This window comes from Phacochoerus africanus, chromosome 10 (assembly GCF_016906955.1).
Source record: "Phacochoerus africanus isolate WHEZ1 chromosome 10, ROS_Pafr_v1, whole genome shotgun sequence".
NCBI classification, from domain to species: domain Eukaryota; kingdom Metazoa; phylum Chordata; class Mammalia; order Artiodactyla; family Suidae; genus Phacochoerus; species Phacochoerus africanus.
The window spans coordinates 134175988-134187058 of NC_062553.1; the positions used below are offsets into that span (position 1 = coordinate 134175988).

General features: G+C 54.8%; 1 protein-coding gene across 1 annotated transcript; it reads left to right on the forward strand.

Annotated features, from left to right (window-relative positions):
- Nucleotides 1-5754: 5754 nt before the first annotated feature.
- Nucleotides 5755-10831, forward strand: NKX6-1 (NK6 homeobox 1). The gene is made up of 3 exons (XM_047798788.1): nt 5755-6476; nt 8137-8309; nt 10489-10831. The coding sequence occupies exons 1-3, from the start codon at nt 5804-5806 to the stop codon at nt 10753-10755; spliced, it is 1113 nt and encodes a 370-aa protein (XP_047654744.1). The 5' UTR covers nt 5755-5803; the 3' UTR covers nt 10756-10831.
- The last annotated feature ends 240 nt before the right edge of the window (nt 10832-11071 follow it).

Sequence of the window (11071 nt, forward strand, 5' to 3'; positions counted from 1 at the left end):
TTTCTAGACGGGGTGAACCGCTAAGCTTTCTCCACCAGAGGGCGGTCACCGTCCAGGGTTTCTCTGGCAGGGACTCCATCGGCGCCAAGCACTCACTGGAAGCGGAGCTTCGAGGCAAAGGAAAGTTTTTCTCCCCAAGAATAAGGAGCCACGCACGCGAGGGGGCGGAAGGGACCGATGCTGACACCCTCACGCACACCCAGACAACTTTTAGCAGGGCAGAAGGAGGAACGCGTTCACAGGCTCGTTTAAAATTATGTCACCTGTGTGCCATGGACCTTATTGATAAAGCCCTTCACATCAGAGGCTGTTTCATCTGGTGGCGAAACTGAACCGGCACTCACTTTTGTAAGGAAATTGTAGAAAATGACAAACATTCCTTGGAGCACATGATTCCACCGGGATCCCGGTTTCCAGAATATACTTCAAAGCAAGTGGGTTCCTTGGAAGCAAATGGGTCTCTGCAGAAAACTCGGGGGAAGGTGTGTGTGTGTGTGTATGGGGGGGAGGGGGGAGGGGCTGCTGTGCACCCCAATATGTGCTGTGCTGAAGTCGGGTGTGCTGTGCTGAAGTTCAAGACTAGTTTTCTCCGTAGCAGCTCTTTGGTGTTTTCTCGCACTTACTCTCATTCCCAAGTTGGGTATTGATATTGCAGATGTTTCTGGACTTCTGTCTTCTCCATCTTCTTGGACTTTTCAGAACCTTCCCTTCTGAGTGCACTTGTCTCCCAGGAAGCTTAGGAAGTTTTTTGCACTTGTGCACAGCTATGCCATGCTGCCATTTTTGAAAATCATTGAGGGGGGGTCCTGGCTTGAGCTTCCAGATCTTTTTGGTAGCAGATCCAATGAGGCTGTCTACACCGGTGGACCTTCCCTCCCGTGCTGTGCACTGGCCTGGGCTGGGAGAGCGCCAACTGCAGGATTCCCCAGCGCTCTTCCGCACCTGGCGTGTGTTGGCCCCTCTCCACCCCAACCCTCTCCCAAGGAGGCTCAGTCGTTCCTGGTCAGCAGAAGCGATCCAGTTCCCATCCTACCGAGTTGACCGGAGGCAAAGAGGTGTGGCCAGCCGCGTTCTCTTTCCTCCCCTGCTCTCCCTCTCTGAGACTGGGTTGTTCCAAGGTTGTGGACATTCTTCTTTCTTCCTTGAGTTTCTATTTAGCCACTGGCCCGACCCCTCTTTAAACATGAATGTAAAGCCAGCCAGCCTCTAGGTTCAGCCCAAACAGGCCCCACTGTCTGCCGAAGTGGAGTTATTAAAGAAGTCATCCAGACAGTTCAAGCAAACACATTTTCGAGTAGGTTTTGGCCTGAAACACACACAGAATTCCCTTCATCCCCTCCTCCCCTCTTCAGCGAATATAGAATTGGCTTCCTGTGGCTACACTTGAGTATCCTGACCTTTGACGTTAATATATTTGGGGAAGAAGAGTTATCATTCATCCCTGACAGGCTGCTGAATTTAAGTACACTTAGCTGAGATTTCATTTGCATTCCTTCTGTGAATTACCCCGAATTTAGTGGCTGCCCCTTCGGTCTAAAACAGAAGTCTCAAAACGCACGAGGAGGGTTAGACCGAGGGTAGGGTGGTCACGTGCAAGGCGAAGGGTGCCCCAGTGTAGGAACGGGCTAAATACGGTAACTTGAAAACAGGGGCCCTTGTTCGCAGGCGTAAAGAAAGTCAGGGGTGGAGGGGGCATCGCTTTCCTCACCCCAACCCCTTCGGCCCCTTTTGCAACCTCGGAATTTACCAAACCGCTCTCATTTACCTTTTATAATTAAAATTAAATTTAGATGAAAATCATTCCTTTTCAAGCACAGCCATATATACACGCGTATTTACACACACATGCACAGATATATGCTATGCAGAGACGCGAGAGGGGTGTCTCGCCAACGTGCGTTACACTAGCCATTCCTAGGGGTTGCTTAGAAATGCCAGACTTTAGATCGAGGGCAGAGCCGCACGCGCAGGGTCCTGGCGGTTCCCCAGGGCGAGACGTCCCGACTCCCTAGGGCGCGTGTGTGCGGTACGTGAGAATGGCCCCAACCAGAAACCAGCCTCCGGCGTCCTCCCGGGGATCTGCTGCTCCAGGGCTCGGTCCCAAAGGGAGTTTTAGCTCCGCAGGGGCAGGGCTAAGGTTCCTCGCGAGTGACAGGGGCAGCCCACCCCCCTTCGAAGAAGCCCCTCGCGCTCCAGGCTCCCGGCTGGAGACAGAAGGAGCAGATCGATGACAGGCAGCACCAGGCAGGAGGCACCGGCCCTCCTCCAGCGCCTCGCAGCGAGCGTCTGGAAGACACGCGGCCCCACGCGAGATCCAGGCACTCGGGTTCACCCCCAGGGATCGAGGTACAAAGACCCCAGGTTTTTTTTAATTGTCACAATTAGGAATAATGCTGCTATTTTCATTCCGCAATGTGAATGATAAAGACAAACCAGGGAGGCCTCTTAATCGCACAGCTTCGCAGCTATTCACCGATGGCAGTTCATCCGGAATTGCGTTGAGCGGAATCCGCCTCTCTCTCCCCGGGCCCGTCCGTGTCTGACTTTGCTGTCTTTCTACTCCATCCACCCTAAATCAGATACTACATTTACAAGAGGAGAATGCAGAAATCTTTCCCAGGTCACACTATTTACACGAAATGCGGGGGGAGGCGCTTTTTGAAATTGTAACCTTTGGGGATCGCTGACCTCGTTCTCTCTATTCCTACCCTTGAGAATGCTGCGCGACCAAAGCCGGGGATGAGAAGGTCGCTGGTGGCTCAGAAGCAGGATCCAGGCGACAGGTGCTGTGCCACCTCCGAACTGGGGACTCCCGAGGTGAGAAGTTTCGTTTTTTTTAACGAACTGAGAAGCAGAGGACCCCAACACCCAGGCCGGGGCCGGGCTACACGCGCCACTCTCCTGCCGAAGTCTCCCGGCCCAAGTGGCTGGACGTTGGCGTTCAGACCCACAGCCCAGCAGAACATCCTCGCGGAGAAGTACAGACGGTCCCCACAGCAGCTCATTTCTTGCCCTTCTCAGCATAATTCACACTGAGGAAGGACTTCGCCCTCCCCCGTCAGATTCTAAGGTCTACGAAGTCTTGAAGTTAATGAAAAAGGGTGAGGAGCAGGGGACCAAATAAGAGCGTTACTTTTATCTCAGAAGTGAATGATCACACTGGCAAAAGACGCACAAATAAAAACCCTTCGAGCGCAAGCTCACGTTGCCTCCTTAAAAGACCAGCGCTTGGCAAGAAGGTTATCGAAGCAGAATAAGCCCTCTGGCTTTTGGTGCTCGGATGCATATGAGTGCTTTGACCATACTCCATGCCTGCGTGGTGCCTCTCGAATTTTATTCTTGAACTACTCATTTGTATTTTCTGTGAATAAAGTTTGGCCTTAATGCTCTCATCCAAATTGCTCTAGTGACCATGCCTCCATGGTAGGTTACTTTTAACATCCTGAAACCTCACAACTGTGTAAGGGTCTTCCTCTCCCTCGCACGCAGCTCAACCCTGCCGGAAATGTAAAGACCGCCGGGACGGAAGAAATTGAGAGCGAACGAGGGATACCACTGTCCATCCCCTGAACCCTAGTCACCCCATCCCTTCAACCCAGGAGCCAGGACAGCGCTATCTCCCCAAACAACCTGGAAAGGAGAGCAGGGGTAAGAGTTTCCAGGACGGCTTTCAGAAACTTACAGTGGGTGGAGGGCACGCAGATACGTCCGCATCTAAAGAGCCACCTCAATGTTGGTGATTCTGACCCCGTCAAACTCAAAACAAATAGTAATCGCAGGTGAGAAAAGTTGAAAAAAAAAGTTCACTGCTCTCAAGTCTAAACGTCACACGAGAAATAAATATTCCCAACAAGCTTATTCCATTCCCTGTGAACTGAACCTATAAATCGTGGGGGGAGGGGGTGTTACCCAGGAATCAAAAGAAAAGTGAGGTTGAAAGAGAAGGAAAGCAGGAGTGGCAGGGATGGCAAGGACGATCCTTCGGCCTACAAGGGGATTAAGGACTTCTATAAGGCTTAAGGAGCAACAAATTAATTTACACAATTCTTGGAGAGCCCAGATGGTCTTTAATTAATCCCTTCAAAAGAACTAGCTAGGCCAGGGCTGCGCGGGCTGCCTGCTCCATTAGCTCCATTTTACAAGAGACCAGACTCTGTTCGAGGTGAGGCGTCTCGAGCTCGTGGGGGAAGGGGGGCTAGGGTGACGTGAGCGGGCGAGGGGGAGGCGAGGGAAGAATATGAACTGCTTTTCCATAAAAGGGCTGGGTTTTCATTATTCTTCTCTTTAAAAAGTAATACTCTTTGCGTCTCTGCTCCCCCTCCCCTTTCCCGTTTTATTTAACACAATTAATTGAGGCGTCCGCTGGCCCGGCGGCAGAACCGCACCACAGCCAGGCCCCGCCCCTTGGTCCCACCCACGGGAGGGAGGGAAGGAGGAGGGGGCGGGGACGAGGCGGGTGCGGCCCCACGGCTCGCTCTTAGCAGCCAATCAGAGAGCGCGGCGCTCCCGCGTGGGCGCAACCTGGAGGCAACGCGAGGCCCGAAGCTGAGCGCTATTGGAAACGGTGGTTACGCCCCTGGCCTGCACCCCTCTCCTCGGCCCCGCCCTTCCCGGCTGCCTCCGAGTGACGTCCTTCAAAGTTCTCATTTTGGACCCCCACTTCCCCCTCCCTTTCCTCCCCCAGCTAAAGAGGGGTAGGGAGTGATGCAAATGTTTTATTACCTTTGAGAGCTTCATCTGAACTGTCAGGCCCGGAGGGAGCAAGGAGAAGAGAGAGAGGGAGTGGAAGAGCCGCGAAGAGGGTCAGCTTGGCCAGAAGACAGGACTTAGAAGAGCGAAGCCTGTACAGCCGCGAAGAAAATGCGAGAGAGGAGAGGCAGAGGCGGAGAGTGAGAGGAAGAGAGGGCGCTGGGGGGTGGGGTGGGGCCGGGGTCGCCCAGGCCCGTTTGCAGAAGTGGACAGACCGGCGGAGCCATAACCGAAGCCGTCAGACTTTTCACGCTTAGTCTTTGTTTTTCCGTGTTTTTCTTCCCCTTTTTCTTTTCAATATTGCAACTCTAGTGCCCCGTGGCCCAGAAGGGAAGGCGGGTCGGCGCGCCGAATCCAGAGCCTTGGGGATTGGTGGCACTGCCCTTTCTGGCGCAGCAGCCTCGGGCAGCGCCGGCGGAGGAAGCCCGCCCAGAGTCCAGATTCCCCTGCGAGCTGGATGCGCTCTCTTCCCTACGCGCTCAGAGCACCGAGTGGGAATCAACCTCGTGCGGAAAGAGCAGAACATCCAACTTAGATTGGACGAGCGCATCGGAAGGAATCCGGCATCCTTTGAACCTTTCTCCCCCAAAAGGGAGCCAGCCCCCACCTTCCCACATCAGAGCGGAGATTCAGTGACTCTAACTTTGTTACAAGCTCTCTGGGGCCAGCCGGAGTTTTGTTTTGCTTATTTCCTGAGGGATGAAGATGAGAAGCAGCGCGTTTTGAGCGGAGAGGAGAAAGTGCGGAAGAGGGACGAGATCGAGAATCCAGGACTCAAGGGGGGGAAAGGACAGCCAAACCCACCCGGACGCTTGCCGGTCTCAGCGAGCCACCGCCTCTGGACTGGTGTGTGTGGACATTTCTGCTGCGCAGTTCTGAGAGTAACTCTAGGCGGCCGCCTTCTTGGCCCAGTTGGCAGGTCGCCTCCGTGTGAGCGGAGCGACTCCTCGGACTCCTCGCTCGCGCCCTCCGCGCATCTCGCTCCCCTGCGCCCCGCCAGGGGCACCGGCCGGCGCCCTCGCTGCGTGGCTGCGGGTTCCGGCCTGGTCGTGGGATGTTAGCGGTGGGGGCGATGGAGGGCACCCGGCAGAGCGCGTTCCTGCTCAGCAGCCCGCCCCTGGCCGCCCTGCACAGCATGGCAGAAATGAAGACCCCTCTGTACCCCACCGCGTACCCTCCGCTGCCCGCCGGCCCTCCCTCCTCCTCCTCCTCCTCCTCGTCCTCCTCGTCGTCGCCCTCCCCGCCTTTGGGCGCCCACAACCCAGGCGGCCTGAAGCCCCCGGCCGCGGGGGGGCTCTCGTCCCTGGGCAGTCCCCCGCAGCAGCTCTCGGCCGCCACCCCACACGGCATCAACGACATCCTGAGCCGGCCCTCCATGCCGGTGGCTTCAGGGGCCGCCCTGCCCTCCGCCTCGCCCTCCGGCTCCTCCTCCTCCTCCTCCTCGTCCACCTCCGCTTCCTCCGCTTCGGCTGCCGCAGCCGCGGCCGCGGCCGCGGCCGCCGCTGCTTCATCCCCAGCGGGGCTGCTTGCGGGCCTGCCCCGTTTCAGTAGCCTGAGCCCGCCGCCGCCGCCTCCCGGGCTCTACTTCAGCCCCAGCGCTGCGGCCGTGGCCGCTGTGGGTCGGTACCCCAAGCCACTAGCTGAGCTGCCAGGCCGGACGCCTATCTTCTGGCCAGGAGTGATGCAGAGTCCACCCTGGAGGGACGCACGCCTGGCCTGCACCCCTCGTGAGTACAATCGCCCGCTCCCAGTTGTGCTTCCTCGGGTCCTGGCCCCTGGTGTGTGTGTGTTCGGCTCACCTCTGGCCTGCCAAGTGGTTTGGCAGTGCCAGAACTGCACGATTTAGGTTGGGCTAGGGCATTCAGCAAGGGATTCTCGCTTTCCTGAGCTCGCGTGGCTGCGTCCAAGCGCTCGCCTCTGCCCAGGTCTTGGACACGCCTCGAGGAGCGGGTGTGCATGCGCCCCTGTGGTTCGGGGCTTGGGTCTCATCCGGGGCCCCGGCTGCTCTCCGACAGCCCGGCTGGAATCGCAGGCCTCACCTGGGTTAAAGAGACAGAGAGGACAGGAGAGGCCCGCATCCCTGCTTTCCTGGCTCCTGCCTGTGGGCCAAAGCCCCGCTCAACCTTCGCCAACCTAACTGACCTCCTCTCTGCGAACCAGTGGGGATCCGCAGCGGCGAGCCCTCCGCAGCCCTTAGCTGAACGCGTGCACTTGCGTGTACGTCTCTGCCGAGGGTGTCCCCACCTGACCTCGTCGCCCTCGTCCCACACATAGACCGGGTGGTCCCACGGAGGACCGGTGTACACACGGCCGGTGGCAGAGGGCGAGCGCCACTTCCGCCGCTTCCCACCGCTGGGCCCTGCCTTCCCACTGGCCTAGGCCTGCGGGATGGCGGGACGCCTTGGTCCCCGACACATTTTGAGGGACATCGTAGTTGCCAACATCCTAACACTAGGAAGAAAGAGGTGCTAGGACAAGAACGGGGAAATGCAACATCCCACAGAGACAGTACCAGTCAGTTAGGCTGGCGAAGGACCAGAAACCAACGAGTGTCCCCGGGATCCCTTCTTATCTTCTAGATAGTTGGCCATCACGTCACGGAAGCTCCCAGCCTCCCAGGTAGCATTTAGGGGCCAGCCCTGGGTCCTTTTCTCGCTCTGCTCTTTGCGATCGAGCCCTCGAAGTTTCTTCTAAGTCTCGGGACCTTTTTCAGGCGGCCTCGCGGCAGTAGCTGGAGGAAGTTGGGGACACCAAGTGGAGGTTCCCTTGGGAAGCCTCGGGACAGAGGGCGAGTGGGGGTGTCGGGGAGATTCCATTGTATTCGTCCGGATGGCCACATAGGGACAGCCAACAAAGCGGCGCCCCCTCCCCCGCGGCCGCAGCAGCCTCGGACTTGGGGGCGATTTAGCTCCCTTGTGTTCCCTAAACAAGGCGCCCTTTGTTGTGCGGACACAGGTTAGGAAAGCGTTGAGGGAGCAACACGAGTTATCCCGGCGCAAAGGTCCGGGGCCGGCCGAGCCCAGATGAAACTGGGCGCTGAGAGTGGCTTTTCCCGCCACCCGCGCCCCAATTTCTTGGGGCCTAAGGATTGGGTCCCCAGCAAACTTGAGCAACGCGCTCTCTCGCTGTTGGACGTCGTCGTTGGGCAGAAGGTTATTTACTGTGGCTCCAAACACACCGGCTTAAAACCCAAAACTAAACAGGTGGCTGTAAAAAGGCGAGGGGAGCCGCGCAGTGGGGACCGCAAGGGCTCGGCACCTCCGGTCTCCGCCGAGAAATGAGCTTTCCCTCCCCACCCAAACCCTGTTTCTTGCGTCCCTTTCTCTTCAGTGGAGCCTCTTGTAACCGACTGCTTTCCATCTTTCCTTTTTTAAAACGTTCTCGTAGATCAAGGATCCATTTTGTTGGACAAAGACGGGAAGAGAAAACACACAAGACCCACCTTCTCGGGCCAGCAGATCTTCGCCCTGGAGAAGACTTTCGAACAAACGAAATACTTGGCGGGGCCCGAGAGGGCTCGCTTGGCCTATTCGTTGGGGATGACAGAGAGTCAGGTCAAGGTGAGTGGACCCTGCAAATCTCTAGGGATAGCCTCTCCATGCCTGCCTAGCGAGCGCGGGCACGCACACACACCCCAAACTCACCACCGCCCCCGGGGGGTGCGGGTCTAGGAGATGTGAGATCAGCGAAGGGGGTGGGGGTGGAGGTTACAAAGGCGCTGGGGTCTCCCAGGCGGGCTAACTGTTGATGAACAAAAGGCATCAAGCCCCCGCCTTTGAAATTAGGTTAATCTAGACAGCAGCATGTGCCGGGGAACCATTATTAGGAGAATAAAAGCATTACCGAAATATCAGCCCCGAGAAAAGATCAGCACAGTCAGATAGCTTCTATTTATCCCACTTGTAAGGGTAGTCAAGCTTTTGTTTGTCAATTCAGGCTCCACTAGTTATGTAATTTCCTAATGTAGATCAGCATTAGAGTGCTACTGTATTAACTAGCAGGTTAAAAAACAAAACAAGACAATAAATCCGCAGAATCTAACCACTTAGCATGCATGCATCTGCTTTCAGTTTAGCTGAAGGCAGTCACTTTGGAAGAATAGTAATTTCTCAAATGAACTGACAAGATTATTACTGTATTATGAAACTTAAGTTTATCAATCGATGTAAGATGTTTTACTGTTTATGACAACAATGTATAATTAACATGTCATTTAGCTTATAATTGAGTTGTACAGTATATTTCTAGGGAATCACATTGGAGAAATCTTTCCCTGAAAAATAAAGGGGTTGAGCCAGCTAGGTACTAGTATTCTCTTTTGTTCTCCTTCAGTTTATTATATTTGGGTTTGTGTGTATGTGCGTGTGTGTAAATATGTTTCCATTAGCTATACTGTTGCTTTTAAAAGTAAGTAGGGATAATGTTAGCCATGTCTGCCTGTTAGAGGGTATTTCCCTCTGGACACGCATCATAAAATGCATTTCAGGAGTGATTTTGTGTGTTACCATTAGCATGCCATCACAGTTAAAATTACTTTTGTGGTAGTTAGTACAGAGCCTACCACAGTAATCTGGAGGTCTTCATTTGTCACCATAAATACGTCTGCGTGGCTGGAAGTGAGTTATTATAGCTGTATAAAGAAACTAAAAATCATTTTCTTAACAGTTCTGATTCTCTAGATAAATACATAACGGATGAGAAAACGGATGAGAAGCATAAAGAGAGGATGATTCAATATATTTGGGAAATTGGTTGTTTATTGCTGATCCTCTGGATTAAAATATATGTATCAAACACGATGTCAAACACCATATGGATAGGCTTAAAATAGTTGTATAAAAATGAATGTATTAGAGAGGAAAAATACTAAAATACTATTTGAAATACGAGGCATCCTAATAGTGGGAAATAATGTAACTGGCAAAATTTCACTTTAAAAAAATTACTGATGAAAATTCTTGCTTTGATTTGGTTTTATGAAAAACATTAAACCAAAGAGACCGACTCACAAACTACTGTGATGATTTCCACTGAGCTACTAAATGTGTTCATGCATTTATGTTGGTCATTGTTACCAAGCGGAGGTTTCTAGTTTAGCAGATCTTAAAAAAAAATTTTTTTTTTCACATCCTACATTACTCCTGTAAATGGGGCGGGGAGTGTTGGCCTACCATATTTGTGTGTATTCAGATCTGAGACCAATGAAACAAATATCCCCAAGTGAAAAGACCAGAGGTAATGGAGGTAAATGCTGTGTCTTCTCCCGAAAGTTACACTAGAAAGCAAATATACTTCGGATTGTTTGAAGTACCTTGATCTAAGAAAGTAAAAAAAAAAAAAAAAAAGAATAAAATCATAGTCATCATGGAGCAACTTCACGAGGGGGAAAAGTTTTCTACTTCCAACCAGAAAGTAGGAAAGCAGCCTCTTTCAGGGAAACTCATTTGAAGTTTCCAAGTTTTTTTTCTCTTTGGAGAAATCGCTCACTGACAACCTCAATGCTCCTGTGTTACTATCACTATGGCAACGGCCGTCAGCTCGGTGGTGCCTGAACCCCGACGAAGCTGCGGGCGATGGAGAGCGACGTTGACGGCCCAGACCAGGGAGGGAGGGTGTCGTGCCGTCGGGGGCCCGCCCGAGCGCCTGCGGGGTGCGGGAGAGGAGGCGCTGCTTGGCTCCGCCCGCCCTAAATGCCCTCCGCCCCTGTTTCCCCTCTTCTCCGTTTTCTGGGCCCCCCAGGTCTGGTTCCAGAACCGCCGGACCAAGTGGAGGAAGAAGCACGCCGCCGAGATGGCCACGGCCAAGAAGAAGCAGGACTCGGAGACCGAGCGGCTGAAGGGGGCCTCGGAGAACGAGGAGGAGGACGACGACTACAACAAGCCCCTGGACCCCAACTCCGACGACGAGAAGATCACGCAGCTGCTCAAGAAGCACAAGTCGAGCGGCGGCGGCGGCGGCGGCGGCGGGCTCCTGCTGCACGCGTCCGAGAACGAGGGCTCGTCCTGAGCGCCCGGCCGGCCTCCGGCCCCTCGGCGGGGAGCGCGGGGAGCGCGCGGCCCGCCCGCGGGGCCCTCTGCTCTTTTCGAAGATGGACATTACCTATTTTTTTAACCTAGACGTCGAGGGGGCGGGGGAGAGAGACTCGGAGGAGGACCAGGCAGTGGCGGCCACCAAGGCTCCGCGCCAATAACGCCACGGACGCCTGCAGCCGGGCGCCCTCCGGGGCCCGCTCGGCTCCAGGCCGCGTCCCCAGCCGCCCTCGGGGCCCCCCCGCCCCGGCCTTCGCCTCGCGGCCCGCGGGCCGGGGCGGGGCCGCGGACAG